The sequence below is a fragment of the Oryctolagus cuniculus genome, chromosome 1 (genome assembly GCF_964237555.1).
Source record: "Oryctolagus cuniculus chromosome 1, mOryCun1.1, whole genome shotgun sequence".
Lineage (NCBI taxonomy): Eukaryota > Metazoa > Chordata > Mammalia > Lagomorpha > Leporidae > Oryctolagus > Oryctolagus cuniculus.
Genome location: NC_091432.1, coordinates 116,554,777 through 116,578,297, shown reverse-complemented (window position 1 = coordinate 116,578,297; position 23,521 = coordinate 116,554,777). Strand labels below are relative to the sequence as shown.

The 23,521-nt window shown below is 38.7% G+C and overlaps 1 protein-coding gene across 1 annotated transcript; it reads right to left on the bottom strand.

Moving 5' to 3' along the window:
- Positions 1 to 16,692: 16,692 nt before the first annotated feature.
- On the bottom strand, positions 16,693 to 17,971 carry LOC100338201 (olfactory receptor 10D3). The gene has a single exon (XM_002708300.4). It carries the CDS (start codon positions 17,718 to 17,720, stop codon positions 16,782 to 16,784), a length of 939 nt encoding a protein of 312 aa, XP_002708346.4. The 5' UTR covers positions 17,721 to 17,971; the 3' UTR covers positions 16,693 to 16,781.
- Between the last annotated feature and the right edge of the window lie 5,550 nt (positions 17,972 to 23,521).

Sequence of the window (23,521 nt, the reverse complement as noted above, 5' to 3'; positions counted from 1 at the left end):
GATTGGAACCTCATAGCAACTACATAGAAAAAGAAATCTCTACAACAAATTATATTGAAAGAACTTAGTGTTCATATATAGAGAAAATGAACCTTAATCTTAACTCCAGACCATAGCAAAAATTAATTCAATATGGGTCATAGGCCTAAACAGAAGTAAATGAAGCTATAAAACCTCCAGAAAAAAAACAAGACACTAGCTTCAGGACTCGGTAACTAAATGTAATGCTTACTCTGTAATTGCATTATTTTGTGATCCCTTTTCCAAGCAGCTGCATAATGTTGACAGCCAATAATAGCGGGAACCATATCATATGTTATCAAACCAATATATTGCAGGCAATAATTTACCCACATCTTAACATTTTTTTCCTCCTCCCTCCCTTTTCAAAATATTTCGGTATGATAATTTCTCAATATTAGTCTTACTGAGTCAAAGTGTGTGAACATATTCCTTTTTCTGGATTTACATTTTAAAATCACTTTTCTGAAGGATGTACCAATATGTTTTAACCATGAATAGATCATATTGCTTCATTCTATTGTACTTTGGTGAATTATGCTTCCTTTGCTACTTTAGTACTCTTTTTTGGAGGGTTGACTTTTTTCTGTTTAAAATCAAATTTCTTGAGACTAGCAAGAGGGTGGTGACTCCACCCTTCTGAGCTACCAGTTTACTGTAAATCAAATTAGGTATCCCACCCTTGAGATGGCTCTTTTGTTTTATCATGAGCAAACTAGACAGAATAAATCATTGCAAATCAGGTCTTTTGTTGGGCTTGTCCCCATCTTATTGATTGACAGTTTCTTCCCCAAATTTGTACTTAAAAACCCCACCACCAGCTCCTTCAGCCTTTTCCTCTACTTCAGCCTTTTCCTCTACTCTGGCTGGAGGTCTTTGATTTTAATAAATCTTGCTTTTAAAATCTCAAAAAAAAATCAAATTTAAGGTTCCTTAAGCCTTTTGAATCTGTTTTTTTTCATATCTTTCCCCATTTCAAAACATATTTTTCTCTTAACTGCTGAGATAAAATCACATGTGCTTACGTATCATCACAATAATCACCTTCAGGGGAAGGTCACTGTTTTACATGACTCATAAACCCAACTCCTGTCACTCCACAGAGCATACCATAGATAATCAATAAATACTCATTGAGTGAATATACAAATCCATAAATGCCACCAGCAGTCTAGAATCTGTGGTTTTGTCAGTATGTTATCTTGATTCTTTAATTATACTTTTCTAATTGAGTCCTTACTAGACAGAACAAATGATGCATTGTTTACTATATTTTTAAATGTTAACAGCTATATTAAACATTTATATTTATTGGCTTTCAATTTGCATGGGTTAACTACATGTTTAATATAACCTCATTGCTATATTGCTTTACTTTCCATTTTTTATATTGCTATCTAGAATATAATAAATTATATCTTCTTTAATATTTGAGATCCTGTAAATAAGTCATATTCCTTCAATTAATGAGTTCCTTTAGCATATGTAAATATAATATATACATAAATCATAAACACAGCCTGGCTGCCAAGAATCGTAGACAGTGCAGTATGATGCAGTATATAAAGTTATGGCAATTAGCATCTGCAATTAGAACACAGAAGAAACACTGTCTTCTTATGAGAATCAAGCCAGACATTTTGCAGGTGATTTTCTGAAATTTCTATTTATTTACTTTATGTATTTGAAAGGCAGAGAAACAAAGAAGGAGAGAGAGCCTCCATCCAATGGTTCACTCCATAAATGCCTGCAATAGCTGGTATGGGACAGGCCAAGACCAGGAGCCTAGAACTCAATCCAGGTCTATCATGTAGGTTTCAGGGACCCAACTACTTGTGCCATCATCTGCTGCATCCAGCGATGAGCATTAGCAGAAGCTGTAATTGAAAGCGGAGCCAGGACTCAAACTCAAGCACTCTGATACAGCATCCAATGTCTTAAGCAGTGGCTTTATCATCAAGCCAAATGCCTGCCCTGAGGTGAATTTTGACAGATAAAAAGGACTGAATTGCATTCCAAAGAGTGAGAAGATTGTATACAGAGTCACAATCACAAAAGTTTGATCCAGTTTGTTTGAGAGAAAGGACAGTACCTTGATGATCCTGGAGTGCATGAATTGGTGAAGAAATGGATATGGACATGAGATTGGACATTTAGATATAGAGTCAGAATTTAAAAATCATTGGCTATTATATTAAAGAGTTTTCATTTTATTCTAAAGCTGTGGCTATACACAAATGATTTTAAATCACGGGACTAACATCATCATATGCTTTCACATAAGCAGATAAAACTGATGTATTTTTAAAAGTTAATTTTACTGGCAATCTTTTTTTTTTTTTTTGACAGGTGGAGTCAAAGACAGTGAGAGAGAGAGACAGAGAAAGGTCTTCCTTCTGTTGATTCACTCCCCAAATGGCCGCTACGGCCAGTGCTGTGCCGATCTGAAGCCAGGAGCCAGGTGCTTCTTCCTGGTCTCCCCGGCGGGTGCAGGGGCCCAAGCACTTGGGCCATCCTCCACTGCACTCCTGGGCCACAGCAGAGAGCTGGACTGGAAGAGGTGCAACCGGGACTAGAACCCGGTGCCCATATGGGATGCCAGTGCCACAGGCAGAGGATTAACCAAGTGAGCCATGGCGCCGGCCCTGGCAATCTTTTTTTGAAAGCATATTATCAGATCACAACAATAATAACACCCATTAACTGAAATTTTTAAAATACTCATCTCAGGAGAACTCATTATCCAAATGTAATTTGCTTAAAATCTCAATAGTTTCCATTTTTTTTTTTTCAAATCTTACACACACATAAACGTCTTTGTGAATAAGTATTTATGCAAAGAATATCATCTCTTTTGAATTACCAAGGAACTTGTGAAACAAATTTCTTTCCCTGTCCCTGCCCCTCCAAGAGTACATGTCATTGAAACCCCCAACTCCAGGGAGACATTCATCCCTCGCCCTAAGGGTAGAGATGTTTCCACATCCACCAGGGGGCGATAGAGCAAAGTTAACAGACTACAGACACTGGTGTGTAGCCCAGAGCCCAGCAATTTATTGCCCAAGGTCACTGATTTTAATTAAAGTGCATCACAGTGATATGGGAATATGGGGCGCATACAATATCACCATGTGCTTATTAATAAATTCCCAATATTAATAAGCCTGTGATGGTTCTTGCCTAATGTTCAGAAAAGAATTCTGAATACCGTCATAAATGAATGAGCCAGCATAGGTTTTTAAGCTTTTATTCAATGAGAAAGATGCACAGGAGACTGAGGGCTCTATCCAATAGAGAGATAAATCTGGATTCATACCGAGCACCAGGAGCCAGCCCCGTGGAGGAGCATGTAGGCCAGGAAGCATGGGGCAGATGGCCTGAAGGCCAGGTGCCCTGGAGGTTCAGGGCAGCAGGGGCCCACAAGGGCAAAGGAAATGAAAGGGCAGGGCACACCATGTCCCAGGCTTTTAATCCACTTCCAAATGGGGGTGGTTAATTAACCTGATTGGCCGGTGGACACACAGGTGTGGCCAGGTAGGGGCATGAGGTCACACAGGGGTGTGGTGAAGCCCTGGCCTACCAGCTCACAAACCTGATCGATTTTGTTCTATATGCCTGCCTACAACAACAGCTGTAAAATTCTGCCAGAATAGCCACTATCAGTAAAGTTAATGCAGTGGAAAAGGAGAGAGCAACTCCAGCTGCCATCAGTGTTAAAGGACAGAAAATAGAGGCGACTTTTAGAATGGGAGGTGAACATGCATGCGCTGTTCTTTCCAATCCAAGCCCAGAAGGCAAGGAAAGTACAAAAACAAGTTCCTCTTTCTTGCTCAGACCTCCATTCTATCCTCCCGTGGCTGGCAATGCAGACTGCACCCACTGAGTTGCTTTCAGTTTGGTAGAATAGGTTACACCTGGAGTCACTGGGACCATTGCATTCATTCCTATGCATTTCCTTGTATGACAAAGAGGACTATGCAAATGCTGCCTGTGACACCAAGCCCAGTGCAGCCCTGCCTCCTTGCACATTACAGGGACAAGAGATTCAATCCTATTACTACTTCTTTGTCATAGGGGAATTCCAAAATCTCCAGCTCAGAATCAAAACATAAGAAAATTCTATGACCAGGGCTTGTAAATGAGTATAAATCAGATTCATCCCAAATTTAAAATACACTGTCTAAAGTCTAACATACCCTGTATATTCGTTTCTCTCCGTTTGCCAGAGAACACAAATCTAAGTACAACTTTAAGAAAAATTATAAAGAATTGCTGATCTCTTCAGTGAGGCATTCGGTTTAGCCATATTGAATACAAGCACGGTTTCCACAATTGTCAGATCCACTGTAGGTCAGTTACAAGACATGCTAAGTAGAACTTCTTGCCAGAGTTTTTGAGTGTTCTTTAAACTCTTCTCGTAATTTGTTAAAACTGAACGTCTTATGGCGCCGGCACCCCAGGTTCCAGTCCCGGTCCGGTTGCCGGATTCTGTCCCGGTCGCTCCTCTTCCTGTCCAGCTCTCTGCTGTGGCCCGGGAGTGCAGTGGAGAATGGCCCAAGTCCTTGGGCCCTGCACTCGCATGGGAGACCAGGAGAAGCACCTGGCTCCTGGTTTTGGATCAGCGCGGTGCACCGGCTGCAGCGCGCTGGCCACAGCGGCCATTGGAGGGTGAACCAACGGAAAAGGAAGCCCTTTCTCTCTGTCTCTCTCTCTCACTGTCCACTCTGCCTGTCAAAAACATCTTTGTAAGGATTTGATTCAATTGAACTGAAATCCATGCTCATAGTGCTATTTTCCTCTAGTCATATTGTTTTCCTCAGCTCTGTAGTTGTTTTAGGAGTGCTATCTGCACTTCCAAAGACGAGGAGATTTTTAGAGAAAAGCAGCAACTTTTTTAAACTTATGGCAAGGAAATGATGTTTGGATGGTGTCTGAAAGTTGGGCATGGTTTAGACCTACAAAGAAGAATGGACAAGATCAAAACTCAGAGTTCAAAGGGGGAAAAGTGCAGCAAAATTCTCTATGACCTAGGATGGGGAGAGAATGAAGTTAGGGTTGCACTGGATAATCAGGTTAAGCAGTTGCATTGCTTTGGGGCATTACAAAGTAGATTGAGTTGGCCTCTGGAAAAGTCAAGTATAAATGGGAAATGGGAATAAAATTGATGACACCAATTGGAACAAGATGTCAGAAAGTTTTGAATGTTTAAGCACAACATAATCAACCTTGAAGTCAATAGAAAATTGAAACATACGAAGAGATTTTTAACACAGGAGAAATGATTTTGTCAAGGCTATCCAGGGCAGCAAAACAAACAAAACAAAAGAGAACAACAGCACCAGTAGAAAAATGAAGTGAATGTCAGAAATGAAAGTATGGTTGGAAAAGTAACAAATTGTTAGCTCAATCAGAAATATTTTTGAATTCAATAACAGTCATTAAAATACAAATATAATGAAATTCTTTGTTAATGAATATGGATAGATACTCTCATTGAATAATTAAGAGTGGGAAAAAAAGAGAATGAAGTCTAACTAGTCAGAACTTTCTCACTCTGGCTATATGAGGGTATTTCAAATTTTTTTTATAAAATAGAGGTAAAAGATGTTTTATTTTGGTTAAAAAATTGAAATTCATGCAGTTTTTTCATAATATGTATTTTCCATTAACTTCTTAAAGACCCCCAGTACACATACATCTCAAATTTTTTTGCACAAAATGAACTTGTTTTTTAATCCTATTTTATATGGATGTTTTGAAGTACTCCCATGTATCCAAAAGAAAAATTAATTTCAGTAAATTATGTGTGAAAAATTCCTCTTTTGATAAATCTGTCTGCTTCTCTCTCTCCACCTGTCTATATCTTTCACTGTATATGTGAAAGATATCTATATCTATTTCTATATCTATATATATACATATATATATTTAATTCAATTATTCATAACAAATACTGACTTTCAGAATAGTCATTAGATCAAAAATTCTGGTTTTTAAATACTTCATCTCCTAAAAATTAATAATGAATCATATAATATCCAACATGTCTTAAAGCTCTTTATTTCACTAATTTATCATATGAAGTGGGCAGTAGTTAACAGCAGTTACTTTTTTAAATAAGGAGCTATAACAAATGCTTTTTCTTATCACTGTGGGTCCTTTTTAAGTGACTAGTGTGCTGATTTTCAATCACTCATTTACTATTCCTGCTTTTGAGTAACAATTACAGTCATGCCTAATGGAACGGCAAGGCATCACTAGGTGATTGTGTCATTGTGTGACAAACACAGAGAACATTACACCAAGAAAGATAGCTCCTATGTCCCCAGGAGATATGATCTATGGGACCATGGTTGTATATGTGGCCTGTCATCCATGGAAACATACAAATGTTTCCATAATGCAGCACATGGCAGTCTGGAATCTTCTGGGGCAGGTTGACAATATGATAATTCTCTGCTAAAGTTTTATATTTATATTTTGAGAGCTTGGAGTTGTGGTGCTGAAAGTACATTGTGTTGTGAGGTCAGGGGACATCTGCTCAAGACCCACATGTCGCTGCATTCTGTGGGTGGGTGAGAATCAAAATGAGTGTTGGCCTTACTGTCTTACTAGGACCTGTCACGGTGAGCATCCCAGGGCTTGGTTCTACCATACACATCTATTTGGACATCCCAACCTGCGCAGTGAGGCCAGAAATGTACAGGAGCCTAACTCAGCCCCTGGAGCCTGCACTCTGGGAGCTTTGCTGAGGATGGGAGAATCCAGTACAGCTTTGGACCAGGGGTGATGCCTCGAGGCATAACTGTTTCTGTTTCATTTTGCTGCTGTAACAAATCACCACAAATATAGTGACTTAAAACAATGTGAATTTGTTATCTTACTCAAACAGTTCTGGAAGTTTGAAGTCCAAAACCAGCGTTACTGTGTGAAAAATCAGTGTTGGCAGAGCTGTGTTTCCTTCTCACCTGATTTCCATCCTTTTTTTTTTTTTTCTCCCTTTTTCATCTACAAGAATCTTTGAGATGATATTGAGCCTACTCAAATCACCTGGGATAATCTCATAGCTGGGGAGCAACCTCAAGTCGATGTGCATCCTTAATTTCCTGTTGTATGCAACCTAAACTAGACAGGTCCTGAGGATTAGAACGTGGATATCTTTTTGAAGTATCATTAAGGCTTTCACAGCAACTTACAAGATTCTCCATTGATGAACAATCAGATCCCAGCATTAGTTTCCATGGACAGGGAAACTAAAGTATCCCTAGGACTTTAACAGGCATTCTTATCCATTAATGTTATCAATTAGCAATCATTAATAGGCATTCAATCAATCTACCCAGGTGGGGGTTCCTGAGTTTCACGAATAGATTTATCTAATTCACCTTTTGCTTTCTGCAAGAGTGGGTTAGCAAATATATCACCGTTGACACTGATTCACAAATTGAAAGATTGAAAGCTGATAAATTTATTTAGCTGCTAAGTAATGTTAAATAAGCTATTGAGAATTCTCTTTTGTTTTAAAAATTTCCAGTTAAATTGTAGGCAGAGATGAAATAGGCATAAGAGAACAAAGAACAGGGGTGCACAAATGTGACTTTTTTGCTGATTTTGAATCAGAAAAACATTTCTGTTTTACCACTAATGGGAATGTCTGCCTATGCATGTTGCCATGACAACAAGTGTAGGTTGCCATGACAACAAGTGTAGGTTGCCACACGACAGATATCTTCCTGGAAAATGAATTTTGTAGAACAAAATTAAACAATTATGGGCAACAAACTAATTGAAATCAAGATTTTCTTGGAGTACTTTAGTTAGTGACCAGCTCTGCAGGTGATCCTGAAGCTAGATTAATTTTTAACAGATAGTTAGTTACATTGTTCTTCTCTTACACAGCTTTGAGCCTAGCAGAGGACCTGATGTACTCCAGTATCAAGTATTATACTCAAGAGATCACAAGATTTCATTATTCAACAGCCTGTAAGACGGGTATGAGTCTAGTCAGGAGTGAGTCTAAACGTCAGGCAGAGAGAGCAAACAGAAGAAAAAAAAAAAAAATGGGACTGGGCGTGTATCCTATGTGATGTCTGTGTCCCACAGCAGAGTTCCTGGATTCGATTCCTGGCTCCAGCTGCTGACTCCGGCTTCCTAACAATGCAAACAGTGGCAGGCAGCAATGGTGACAAACAAAAATTAATAAATTAAGGATACAAATGTCTGGGGGGAAATATCTTCAAATACAGGGAAGGACAATGCTAAAATTTCGTTTTCACAACTGGAGGCCGAAACATTCATCACACATTCACACTATTCCTTAGAAAACAGTGATGAAATCACACCAATGTGATCTTTTATATAACTGGTGCTCTCATCACCTGATGTGACATTTTTAATAAGTTGGATTCAATATCCTCACCTCCTCTTTACTTTTGGGTAGACTTGACCTTGAAACCAGAATATTTGGATTTTGGACTCAGTTATTTAGGTGTTTAACCGCCTATGTTTTTACCCGTAAATATGTGTTTTATGAATTTCTCTTTTTCTATGATTTTGAAGCTAAAGAACCTCTACTCACTTTTCTAGCATTTTAGATAAAAGAACACATTTGCACATATACGACCAAGTCTTAATGCACCAGATCCATTTTTTCCACTAAGGTTATTGTATTTTTTCCCTTAAGGTTATTGTATTCCACACTGTGAATTGATTTTAAAGTATTATTCTCAGGAAATAATCTATGTAGCTTACCAAGCTATTTGTCAACATCTCACTATATAAACTGAGCTTAAGAATCAATATTAGCAAATCTATATTTTACTCACTTCACAGATTTATTATGAGAATAAAACCAAGTGGTTTGTGTTGAAAAGGGTTGCAAACCATAAATCCACAATGTACACATTGAGAATTATTATCAGTATATCAGTATATTATTATCAGACATACTAGTGATGAGCATTTATTTGACTTATATCAGGAACTTTTAGTAAGTCAATTCAGTTCACTCTTCTCTGATCAGCTAACATATCCATTCTGCCTACCATTCTAAACCTATCCCCTAGTTGCTTTATTCTTATTCATCTGTGTCTTTTAAAGCCCCATAATTATCTTTTATGATTTTAAAAAATTTATTTGACAGATAGAGTTTAGACAGAGAGAGACAGAGAGAAAGGTCTTCCTTCTGTTGGTTCACTCACCAAATGGCCCCCATGGCCCAGTGCTGCGCCGATCTGAAGCCAGGAGCCAGGTGCTTCTTCCTGGTCTCCCATGTGGGTGCAGGGCCCAAGCACTTGGGCCATCCTCCACTGCCCTCCCGGGCCACAGCAGAGAGCTGGACTGGAAGAGGGGCAACTGGGACTAGAATCTAGTGCCCATATGGGATGCTGGCGCTGCAGAGGGAGGATTAACCAAGTGAGCCACAGCCCCGGCCCTTTTATGTTTTTTGTTGCTTTGTTGATTTTAATTAAGTTATTTTAACTGACACATAAAATTGTATGTAATTTTTTAAATTTTCTTTTGCAATATAGGAAAGGAAGAGAGGAAGAAAATCCCATAACAGATATCACCATTCCCAGACCTTGTCACATGTCTCATAGGACAAGAGAAGGCGGAACTGGAAACAGTGAATTTCCATGATCTTTCCTTGCAGAACTTTTTAATGTGTCTCTAAAATTACATACATGTATATCTATATGCATAGATATGCATGTGTGGTTATTTCTATTTTCCCAAGCTGCATATTTATGAAGATTAGGATATTTTTTATTTTCATATTTTTCATGACCTATTACATATTTTGGAACCTGCTATATGTTTATAATCTTTTACATATGTAGTGTCTAAGATAGACTTGTCTTAAAAATCATTAGACTCAGTTAATAGAGTGGTAGGTTGGTGAACAGTTAATTGCCTCTTCCTTTGATCCTGAGTAATCTCAAATTTTCTGGGTCTCAATTTACATGATGAAAAATTATAGGCTGAGTAAGTTCATGTCTATTAATTTTTGAATATTATAAATTAAAATATCATATACAAAAATTATCAGTCAGGAAGTTTTTCTTTTTCCCTAATTTACTTTATAGTTTTCTATATTTTTATATCAAAGAAGTTGTTTTTTAAAAAATATGTATTTTTATTTTTTAAAGGATTTATTTCAAAAGCAGTGTTGCAGAGAGGCAGAGGCAAAGGCAGAGAGAGAGAGAGGTCTTCCATCCGCTGGTTCACTCCCCAGATGGCTACAATGGCCAGAACTGCGCCGATCTGAAGCCAGGAGCTTCTTCCAGGTTTCCCATGCATTTGCAGGGGCCCAAGCAGTTGGGTTATCTTCCAGTGCTTTCCAAGGCCATAGCTGAGAGCAGCATTGAAAGTGGAGCAGCCAGGACCTGAACTGGTGCCCATATGGGATCTGGCACTGCAGGTGGCAGCCTTCCCCGCCATGCCACAACACCGGCCCCAAGATTTTATTTGTTTATTTGAGAGGTAAAGCCATGGAGTGAGGGAGAGACAGAGAGAGAGAGGTCTTCCATCCGCTGGTTCACTCCCTAATGGCCGCAAGGGCTGGAGTGGCATTGATCCAAAGCCAGGAGCCAGGCCAGGAGCTTCTGGGTCTCCCATATGGATACAGGGACCCAAGCACTTGGGCCATCCTCTGCTGCTTTCCCAGGTCACAGCAGAGAGCTGCCTCAGAAGAGGAACAGCCAATCCTGTTCCCCCAGTAGCCTGGCAAGGATGAAGGCTCCTCAGATGGCGGTGGCTACCTCCTTGGGGCACACTGCACACCCAGGCCAACATGACCATAGCAGCCCCGGCAGCGACGGTAACAAATGCCTTGAACCTGGTCCGTTGGCCTGCAGCATCTGCTTCTGCACTGGCTTAATCTTCAAAACTTCATCCTTGAGGGATGCCCCCAGGAGAAAGTCAGTGATCCCAGACTCCTGGATGAGCAGGCAGAAGAGATCGATCCCCTCCGGGGACTCAATCTCACGTCCTTAATCGGCAACCCAGCTTGGTGACAGGAGCCTCTCCCTGTCCTCTGCCTTGCCTCCCTGAGCTCTTCACCTCCACCCTAGCTCCTGTCTCAGCCAGGACCGTGGCCCCGGGAAGCCACTGCAGAAGCATTCAAGGAAGCTGCCAGGGCCTCCCATTCCAGGGCCCCCAGCGTCTCCAGGGCCCCCAGCGTCTGCAGGGCCCCCAGGGTCTTGGGTCAGTCCTGCTGCACGGACTTCATCCGCCCTTTGGTGTTCTCCTGGAGAAGAAACAAGGTCTTATCTTGGAAACCAGCAGCATAACGATGTTAAGTTAAAAACAGCTAAGAGGCAAACACTCCATTTCACTCCTTGTTATAAAGTACCAGTTTTTAAGTTGTTCTGCGTTTCTGAAATACGCATAAAACCTTCAGGGCTCTTTTCTAACTTCTTTAAAGTTACTTCAAATGCATTAAGCACTAACAGTGATGCTTTCTAAACATTTTCTTTGAGATGTAGACAATAGGCAATAAAGAAAAATTAATGAAACAAAAGAGTGATTTCAATAGAGTGGGCAGAGGAAATGAACACATAGATCTGAGTATTCAGACCTCTGACTAGGGTGGTCTGCTGGTATAAAGTTCAGTGATAGTGAGCACTGGATCTGTGAGCAGAGGAATCTGATATTTTCATCATTCTTTGGTTCTTTGTCTTACAAGCAAGAGTGTCAACCACATCTTCCTGACTATGAGAGTTTCCACTCAACAAAACAGAACAGCTCTTTATCTGATCACCTGTGATAGGGGTAATTTTCTGTTGGGATCCTGTTTTAAGAAGGACACTCGATTTTCCCCGGGCTTCTTTCTTGACCTCTAATCACTATTGTCAATACAGGTACAGAGCAGACAAACTGTAACTCATGCGTGATTAGTTTAAATTTGGAAAATTTAGAAGTGCGGTATGTATGACCCTAGCCAAAAACATGTAACAAAATAGAACTTTCTGGTATAGATAGCAGATTTCAAGAGAGAAACTAGAGAATCCTGATTGGGTCTCATTCCTGCCATGAGGTTGCTGCATAAGCTCAGACAATAAAAGAAATAGGGCGCCTGGAGGAAGTGGCTGAACTGGGACAGTTGTTTGAGTTGTTTGATGGCGCAGAGATCAGTGTAGTTAGGAGGTAAGTATTTTCCAATCAAAGATCAGAGAGCAGAGTCTACTATTTTTTTCTCAGTGGGCACTGGCTCTCAGCTAATCAAGGTCATAGTCAGCAGTTGTACTTTTATTGAGTCTCTGTTGCCAAGTTCTCCTTAGCTTCATAGAGAAATAGGGTATTCATATAATTTATTTTAGAATTTTTATAAAGTTTTGAGAGTGTGGAAGCTATTAAAACTTGTACACCAACTCTCCTAACAAAATTGGGTATCTGGCCTTCCTACATGGAGGGCCCTTTATGATATATGGAACACTCAAATTTTATTAGCCTCTGTTCTATCATCCCCATCTCTCACCTACTTTCTATCCCTGTCTCCCCTCCCACTTCCAATCATCTTCTACATGTGCACATCAAAAAGTTCATGGAAAAATGTAGTCATAAGCTTGAGTCCAAAATGGATTTTAATTGATGTATTGCATTTTTTAAAAATATAGGGTCCAATGTTGTGGTACAGCAAGTTAAGCCACCACTTGCTTCGAACATTGACAGAGATCTCCCTTTTTCAAGCTATGTATCATCTTTCTTATGTTTCTTTCAGGAGGATTTTTGAAAAGAAGATGCAAACTTTGGGAAGAAATTCTTCAATGGCAGAATTTCAGGCCAAAAAAAAAAGTATTTTGAAGCAAGTGCTCTGACCATCATGATGTTATTTATGAAAACTTTATGGTTGACTTGGCATCTTATTCCTCTTCCTTCCTTAATTACAATATAGTGAGTTCACAGGTCTGAGTGCTCTTTAAATAACTGATACTTTATTGGTTCCATCATAAATCATGAGGCCTCAGGCCTCCCAGCACCTCCTAATCTGGGGATTCAGAGAAGAAATCATAGGACAAACTGAATAAATGTGTCATGTAGATTTCGTGCTTTGTTAAATATTTGAATATTTCTGAACTGAAAGTTGTTCTTACTTTAGGAATTTTCAGATTACCATGGGGGTGGTGGGAAGAGTAGGAGACAAGGAAGAGAGCACCCACCCCCCCAAAAGTCCTTAGACTTTGCTCTTTGTGAAAACATCACCTTATTGCTTAAGTGGAAGGAAGAGCAAAGTGACACCTGCCACAGAAGATTTCATTTTTAACTAAGAACTAAGGACATCGGAGGAATTAAAACATAGAGTACCACTCAACAGTCTTCCTTCAGCAAGCTACAACAGGGAACAGAAAAGAGCTTTTTCTGTTTTGATTGTGAGTGATCCCAAACAAATTTGTAAGGAAAACTACCTCAGGCAGTCATACTTAGTAGCATTTATGTTAAATAGCTCTTTTAACTCAGGTAATAGCATGTGACTAATTAATCATTCCCTACTAAGAAATTTCTAAACTAATTAAAATCCCAAAGTAGTCTACCTTTACCAGTGGGATGGGTGTGCTTTTGATTCTGCAGACAAGATTCGCAGATCCGATAAAGAGTGCATGGGTTCCTTTCCCGCTCTGGCTTCTGACTCCAGCTTCCTGCTTATGCAGACATTGGGAAGGAAAGATGACAGCTCAAGTGATTAGGTTCTTGCTGCTTCCATGGATTTAATAAAACCAGTAATAGAAAACAAAGAAAATGACTTTGTGATAATAAATTTCTAATTTTTTAAAGATGGATGTGGTGTTTGCAATTATTCATTTTGTCTTAAAACACTAACGAGACACAGAACTCTCAGAACTTTAGAGAATTCTTCCCTAATGATAGACTTTGAGATGTTTCTGAGAACTCTTACTTATTTGAAAGGCAGAGTTACAGAGAAAGAGACAGAGAGAGAGAGAGATATTCCATCTGCTGGTTCATTCCCCAGTGGGTTACAATGGCTGGAGCTGGGCCAGTCCAAAGCCAGGAGCCAGGAATCTTATCCAGGTCTCCCAAGTGGGTGCAGAGACCCAAGCACTTGGGCCGTCCTCTGCTGCTTTCCCAAACAAATTAGCAGGGAGTGGGATTGGAAGTAAGTAGAACAGCCAGAACTTCAAGTGGCACCATATACAATATCAGCGTCACAGGCTGTGTCTCCCCCAGCTACACCAGAACATGGGCCTCAGATTATCAGGAATTGACTTAATCAGGCTAGCTGCAAGTCAGCAATGTGGCTCAGAGACAGGGTTGTAAGCTGATGGACCAAAGGACTGCTGCCCAGATCAGGTAGAAATCAACAATAAAAGATCACCAACTGTTTCTCTACATTGTTCTGGAAACTTTCTAACAAGATTTGTAGATTGTAAGTGACAGAGGGAACATGATGTGAGTGTTGGTGGATAGAGCTTTCTCTACAGCTTGTGCTCACTTTCATATCCTCAGTCATCTCTTCTCTCCATGAATTCCTAGTGATACAATCAAAGATTCCAGTACCTTCATTTATAGTGCCTTCCTTATTTTTACCCAAAGAAGGCTTAGAGAAAAATGTGGAACTTCTTATTCTTAAGTGACCCCTCCTTGCTTCTCTTACTGTGTCCTACTAGGATGCCTCACCATATCTCACTGTGGGGTCAGCATCTATGAGGCCTTTGCCACCTGCCTCCTGGAGTTAAAACACAACCAACTCCATTGGTTACTGTTTCCCTCATAAATGTGGGAGAAAATATCTTCATTTTAGATATCTTATGCTTCTTGAGCTGTCATGGATGAAGTTGTTTTCTCAGCACTGCCTCTTTTTTATTTATTTGTTCATTTGAAAGGCAAAGTGATAAGGGGGGGGGGAGCAAGAGAGAAGAGAGAGAAAGCGAGAGAGAGAGAATGAGAGAGAGGTAAAGCCAGAGAAGGAGAGAGTTTCCATCTACTAGTTCATTCCACAAGTGGCTGTAACTGCCAGGTCTGGCTAGGGTGAAGCCAGGAGACAGGAACTTCATCAGGCTCCCATGTGGGTGGCAGGGACTGTACTTGGGTCATCTGTTGCCTTCCCAGGCATATTGACAGGGAGCTGGATCAGAAATGGAGTCTCTGGAATTTAAACTAACTCTTGGATACGGGATGCCAGAATTACAACACAACAAAGCAGATACCCACCTTACTTCTTCTTAATTGAAAAAATTCTTAAAGATTTTGGAGATGTTTCTTAGTGTTTATTAATAAAAGTCTTGCTTGATATCCTAGCCCTATCTCATTCTACCTGTATCTTGAGCAAATAATTTATTTTCCCTGAGTCTTAGAAACTTATCAACAAAATGAGAAGAATAATATAACTATCAAAGATCATTTTGAGGTTTAAATGAGATAATTTGTAACAATTAATATATGACAAATAGTAATAGATCCATAATTGATAACTTCTATAATACAAAGACAGAAGTGTGAGGCACAAGTGGGCAAACGGGCTATTTAAGACAGTTCTAGACCAAGATTCCAAGGATTCAGATAGTTCTTGGAGACTGTGCTCTGAAAGTCTCATGCACAGAGCGTCTTAGGAAGGAGAACAAAGGAAACTACAGAGCTGAATTTGTGTTATATGACTATGAGTCAGGAGGCTCTGCAGACAGAATTCTAATAGCACAGCAGTTGGTATTTTGTCCGGAGTTGGAAATAGTTTGGGTAAAATTACATCTACTCTAAGCAACTAGCGCTGGTACAATGGCAAAATGCCAAGTTTTCTTTGCCTTCTGCGGCATTTCAGATCCAGTCACTGGCTCTATTAGGCCGAAAAGTATCTAAATGGACCAAAGTTGATACTTTTGATACATATCAAAAAACAAGGAGGTCACATGAGACCAAATATAATCATAAATGTTTTCTTTATTTTCGTATATTAGAATACAAGAATGGTTTTATATGCTTGGAAATAAACTTTGTTACTTTAAAAAGTCTGGTCAGTCTGAGTGAGTATTGGGTGGTAAAGGTTGAGGTTTAGGTATTGAGGAAAATCTAGCAACATTACTAAAGTTATGAATAGAAAAATCAACATAGATCTTGGCTTTTGAACTAGGACTACAGCATGGATATGATGTGGTCCCGAGGCTTTCACTTTCAATCTTTTCCCAGTGGACTCTTACCCAGTAGTCCAATACATAGATAGATAAAATGGAATTTCTCATCAACTGTAATTCACACAGAAGCTTTATAATAAATTCAATGGAGCCCTGGGGGACTCTTTTTAGACAAATTCTAAGGTATTTCCTTTCCAGACAGTTTTGAGTAGAGAAGAAAACTTTTTTATCCTGACTCTACTCTTTGATCCAAAAATAATAAAAGAAAGATGATTATCTTACTCTATCACTCAATTATCTCAAAATCCTTTTTTTCTATCTATTGCGTTTCCCCATGGGTTATTCTGCCCTAGTATGAAGAAGATGAAACCAAGAATAGTAGATGAAATTGTTTGGTCAAAAGATCCTCCTACCAGTGACAGTAGTTCTCCATAAAATAAAAGTAAATAATAATAAACAAGAGTACTACATGATTTGAAAAATAGGTAGAGAGGAAGAACCCATATAAAACAAGAAAATAAAATACACAGATATATTATTCAATATATCAAAGTGGTCCACTCTACTCAGTGTGTTCTGAAAATCAAAAATTGTTGTTACATATGAGTATTCCAGAAGAAATTTTACGTGTTGAGGCACAAAGAATCCCAGGGTCATATGCCCATCAATCTGTTCTTACTAACTTTTGGAGATAAGGGCTCTCCTGTGCAATATTGTTTTTAGGACTGCTTTTACTTCCTTATTCCTCAAGGTATAGATCAAAGGGTTTAGCATTGGTCCTACCAGGTTCATCAGAATTTGCACCACAGTTCCCAGCATGGGGTTGGGTGTGGGCTGTAGGTAGACTGTAATGATGGGCCCATAGGCACACAGGATGGCGATGAGGTGAGCACTACAGGTAGAGAAGGCATGGCAGCGTCCCTCAGTTGTGTGAATACTCAAGATAGCGACTGTGATTCGAAGGTAGGACACAAGGATTAGGAGAAAGCAGACAAGAGATACAAGGCCAACATTGGTAAAACTCACCCTCTGTGCCATGGATGTGTCAGCAGAGGCCAAGGGCAAGAGTGCTGGGATATCACAGAAGAAGTTATCCACATTATTGGGGCCACAGTAGGGCAATGTGAAGGTGAGAGAAGTCAAGATGCTGGAATGGATGCACCCTAACAGCCACGTGCCCACAGCAAGGGCTACACAGATTCTAGGGTTCATGATGGTTGTGTACCGCAGAGGATAACAAATGGCAGCAAAACGGTCATAGGCCATCACAGTATACAAAAAGCACTCGATGCTTCCAAGGAAATGGAAGAAGAAGAGGTGGAAGACACAGTCTTTGTAGGAGATGAGTCGACTCAGTCCCATAAGGTACAGCAGCATTTTGGGACACGTCACAGAGGAGAAACCCATGTCAAACACGGACAAGTTCTCCAGGAAGAAATACATGGGTGTGTGAAGACGAGTAGAAGAAATGACAGCCACGAGGATAGATAAATTTCCCAGCAGAGTGCAGACATAGAAGGGCAAGAATAAGACAAAAAGCATAGTCTCCAGGCCCTCCGTGAGTGGGATTCCCAGCAGGATGAACTCAGCAACCACCGAGCAGTTATTCACCTCCATGAGAGCCAGTCCTGAGCAAGGAAGAGGAAGCAGAGGTGGTGGAAGGAGGCTTGCTGTCAAGTCAATAGAATAGCTTGCTGTCAAGAACTGAACATACTGGGAAAATGAAATTTAGAGTGATTGTGGTTTGATTCCAAGTTATAGAAAGATGGTTTGTGATCCAAATTGCAACATTTTATAATTGGAATGTAACTATCGTAGACAACTTAGTTTCTGTATCAACTGCTTTTGCTGTATTGATTCCAGTTGAGATGTTCCTTTATTAAAGCAATATTTTGAAAAGTATGCTAGAATGAAGCTTTTCAAGGGGAAGGACAGTGCCTACATGAACATACGCTGCTCCTCTCTTAGGTGAAGAAATAGCAAGTATTAGAACCATTTAAAGGCATTTCATATCTCTGAAGATAATTGCAGCAACTTAAGAATCAATATTTTTGGGAATTATCATTGCTGACAACATTACATGCTATCCCTTTCTTTTTTCTAAATGAACAATCCCCAATTTATAGTTCAGAATGTGCACATATGGTCTCAGAGTATTTAATCCTCATAGTAACCCTTGGCTGTAGATTTATAGAAAATGGAATATTTGAACAATAAACACTAAGCAATTCTCATAAATTATGATAAGCTAATAAGTGGCAGAAGTAGGGATTTAAATCTTTTTCTCCCCAGACATCAGTCTGCATCTGTGGTGGATCATGGTATCACTGCAGTTGCACAACCTCGCCCCAGTGTCATCCATGTTTTTCTTTTCATATCCCCAGATTATGAAAATGTGTCTGCTCCCACTTAGTGGGCAGTGGGAAATCAACTTTTGTGTGCCTACCTCCCACGCACACTCTGAAATCTAGGAGAGTAAATACTTCTTAATACTTGCAGCTATATCCTCAGAGCAAAGAACAGTGACTGGAAAAGAGTAGCTTCTCACTAAGTGTTGAGAGAAAGCATAAAAATAGCTGACTCAGTGACTGGCAAGTACTGGACATCATCATTTGTCTTGCACACAGACTTATGACAGTACCAGACAGGAACTCTGTAAGCAACCTTGTAGAGCAGCTGGACCTGCTACCTGTTCCTGCTTTACTCCATTCCCATGAACAGTTAGAATTGATCTCTATTTCCATGACACTAGCACCTCAGGATAAATATGCATTGTCTGAAATAGGTCACTTGACTCAACACAAGAGCTACACTCAACACTACCTCCAAGATGGGGGTCACACATCACAAAAATAGCTTAACTGAAGATATCCAAGTGTAGGTTCCCTTTGCGTTTCCATTCTTTAATCCATTTTTAATCAATTCCAATTCCTGGTTATAAAAGGAAATAATCATGAGGCTGTAAACCGGTGAGCTAGCACGAAAGGTTGAAAGAAAAACTGAGCAAATAATGTCTTATGGTTGTGCCCAATAGCTCCACATTTTTGTAATCCTAAAATAGAACATTTTTACAGCAAAGACTCCAAATTGTCTTTTACATTAGATATATGAGGCAAAAGAAATGGGTAGGAAAAAAGACATAAAGATGATACTTATGTGGCTTACAAGAAGAAATGATCCTTCTACCATTTGTCTCTACGATTGGCAGTCCAAGTTTGCCTTTGGTATCACACTATGAGTCAAAGCCAGGGATCTGCTCTCACAATTCTGAAAGCCCTTTCAGCTTAGCCAAATGAACTCCAACCTGAATTTGTCCCTATCTTCAGCAAAAAAATGTCTTCCAAGACACTAATAGCTACAATATTAAATTTAAATGTCTATGGTGCCTTTGGGACTCTATTCCTGAATGAGTTCCCTTTTAAAGAGGCTACTGAGCAAAGGGAATAATTAGAAGTGAACAATGATCCAGTTGAAACAGAATAGGGTGATGTTCCCTGGAGGTATTGCTGCAATATGAACAAGGTAGTATCTTATCCATAGTTCCCACTTTTGTAACTGACCAAGGGAAGTGGGAGAGAGATGAAGCATATTCCAACCTTAGGAAATATCTAGGAACCATTCCATTAGTTTCAGAAATTATTATAAGGATGAGAAGTGACAATCATGCATTTCAGACTTTCAGAATATCTAATTTCATTGCTTTTGTCTCAGTGTCTTTATAGTCCTGGCTATGGGTTAAATTGTGAGCCTCAAAATTCATATAATGAATCCATAAGGCATATCCTCACACGACCCTATTGGAGCTGATGTTTTCCAGGGGGTAATTATGGATAAACGAGGTCACAAATGTGAAGATCCGATTCAATAGAATGAGTACCTTATAACAGATCAATTTCCCCTTGCCCTCTGTTTCCTCTTGCCCCTGACCACATGAGGACATAGAAAGAAAGCAGCCATCTGTCAGTCACATTGCCTATTCTATGGTATTTTGTTATGGCAGTCTTCGTGCATAATCATCCTATGATTTCTAGCATTTTGATTTGGAAATATTTTCTAATAGTCTAAGAGAGTGATTATGGTTTTCAGACTACATTTTTTAATGCTTTCACTTGGAAATATATTTTCCGTTATCAATAAACAATTTTGTTCAATTGTCAGAGTTGACTTCCATGAACCAGGAACTGTTCTCCACATGATTTCTCAAGTATATATAATTATATAAACATAATATGTCTGTCTAGGATCCTAAGGCTAACTTTGCCTTTGATATCACACAGTAATCCAGGGTCAGGGATAGTAATTAGTCTTCAATTTACATATTTAATTTAATATGCAACATTGCTATTTTAAAGAGGACAGAAATATATGTACTAAGCAGATGATAAGAGATATTCCAATATCTGACAACAAATGTGGATGACCTATCAAAATATATAATTTATCATATAGTCATTAATTATGAAAGCTGACTCAAAATCAGAAAACATGAATAATTATATGAATTAATTTCTGTTGTTTGCTGCAAAACCAATTATTCCAAATCTTCAGGGTTTAGAGATGTTCATTATCTCATAAATGTGGCTTAGGAATCCAGTTGCAGCCTAACTGGGTGTCTGACTCAGGGTCTCTGGAGAGAGTGCAGTCAAGCTCTTGGCTTCACTGAATCACTTCTGCTACATTATGTTCTCAAGAACGCAGTCACTAGATTTGGGCAGGTAACTGCACAAGGATCCTCAAAGGTGGGAGGACAGTGGAGGTAATGATGAATTATTAAATAAGTGGTTCTGGGACAACTGCCTATTATTATTTTTTAAAGTTGAACAGAATTGAATTCTTACCTTAATCACAAAGAAAAATCAATTATAGGTGGATTAAATATTTTAGAATAAAACAAACTTAAAGATATAAAATAAGGGTAATATGTGATTTCCAAATATGACACAGTAAAGTTCTATTATAAAATAAAACTACTCTGAATTATGTAAAGTAAAAACAAAGCACTGGGGCTGGCATTGGGCTTCAACAGGTTCAAGATACCACTTGGGACGTCCATCTCCAATGCCAGAGTCCTGGCTGCTCTGCTTCCATTCTAGGATATGGCTTCCTGCTAATATGCATGGAAAGTAGCGTGTGATGGAGACCTACTTGAGCTTCTGCCGCCTACTTGGGAGATCTGGATGGAGCTCCTCTCTCCTGACTTCAGCATGGCTCAGTCCCGATTGTTTGGGGCATCTGGGGGAGTGGGGGTGAATCAGCAAAGAGAAGATCTCTCTGAATCTCCCCTCTGTATGTTACTTTGCCTTTAAACATATACATCTTTAAAGAATCACTGTGTTCCTAAAGTTGTATTTATGAAATGCATGAAGTTTTTATACCTTAAATAAAAAGTTTCTGGGTAAAAAAAAAAAATAAAACATTTAAAATCAATTCTCAAAAAATAATAAATAAAACAAAGGCATTTATATTATTAAGAAAATGCTTTAAAGCTAGCAGAGAAGTTTCAAACAATAAAATATTTGCAATACATTATGAACAAAAATTAGTACCCAGAATGCATACAGAACTATGATAATTTTATAAAGGTCAAAATATTTAAAAGAATGCTAAACTATAAAAACATAATATAAATTTCCCAAATAAACCAAATTTTCATTAAAATATTAGAAGATGCTTAACATTTTTAGTAAGTATGAATTGGCCTTTTAAAATTCAATGAATATAATTCCACACCCTCATACTTACAAACATTAAGATGGATACCAAAATAATGAGAATAAAATATGGAGCACAATGGGAAGTACTGTGAAACTCATTGATTGAGAACACGCATATAGTTGTTATAATAATTTCATTTCAGATAGTTGTTTGTTACCAGTTAATAAATCTCTCTTCTTTAAAAAAATTATTATTTATTTAAAATGCAACACGGCAGGGGGGAGAGAGAGAGAGAGAAGGGAAACTTACAGCCAATGGTTCACTCCCTAAATAGCTGCAACGGGATCAGGGAATGCCATCCAGGTCTCCCACATGTGCTTGGGCTTCTGTCACCCATTGTCTTGAAGTTGAATTGAAAGCAGAGAAGCTGGGCTCAAAGTCCAATATGGGATGAAAGTGTCCTATGTGACGGCTTACCCTGCTAAACCAATGCCTGCCCCTATGAAATGTACCTCCTGTAGCAACCCTGGAACCTAAGTCCCAGAGACTTAAAAGAATATTCATAAAAATATGAAATTATTTGACAGTGTGTTACTAAATGCAACATTCTCACTGACCTTGACGCTTACACCTATTTCCACAGGGCTCCATGAACTAGCTTTGGTCTGTCACTCACGCACCAGGTCCACTCTAGAGAGACCTCCACGGAAACTAAATGAAGAAAGGAAAACATAGATAAATTATCTAATTATTCATATTAAGCCTGATAGCTCCTTTTCCTTGAGTTCTGACAACAGAGCTAATGTTTTCAAAAAAGACTATATCTACTGAATGTAAATCTACTTTGTAATAATGCTATGAATATTACAAATATAAATTACTGTCTATTATAAATAGTATAATATTTTATAGCTAATGTAATATATAATATATAGTAAATAATAAAATAAAATCAATACATAGTCATGCATGTCCTAATGACAGGAAAACATTCTGAGAAATGAGAAATGTGTTACTGGGTAATCACTTCGTCTACTGAATATCATTCAGTACGCTCACACCAACTAGATTGTATAAGTGAAGCACTCAATATGGATTGTTGATGCAATAAGAGATGAAGCAACCTTGAGATGTGTGAAGCTGCTGCTATCATAACACAGCACACTGCTTTACAATAAACCTTCTTATTATGAGTAAGAGCACACTCTAAAACGGCAATAAAAATCATGGTACAATAAACACATAAACCAGTAATGTAGTCATTTATTATCATTATCAATCACTGTGTAGTGATCATAACTGGATGCTGTACTTTCATATGGCTAGCAAGGCAGTGGTTTGTTCACACCAATATCACCACAACCTCATGAATAATGCATTGTGCTATGATGTTACGATGGGTATGACATTACTATTGCTGCGATGACATTAGGTGACAGAAATTTATGGAGCCATAATTATATATGCGGTCTGCTACTGACTGAAATGTCATTATGTGGTAGACTGAATATATTATATAACATTTAATAGTAACTTTCTATAATTAAGTAATATAATAATATAATAAGCACTATAAATATATAATACATTATTGAGTATTCTGTATTACCAGGCTTTTAAAGCTAAAGTAAAAAAAAAAGAAATAAGAACTAATGGCATTTTCCTCACATTTCTGCAATTTCTGTCTCAGCTTTTTTAAATTTACTCCTAATCCCCACATTTTCTCTTTCCAAATTTTCAATTTCTATCAGCCAATAAAACTA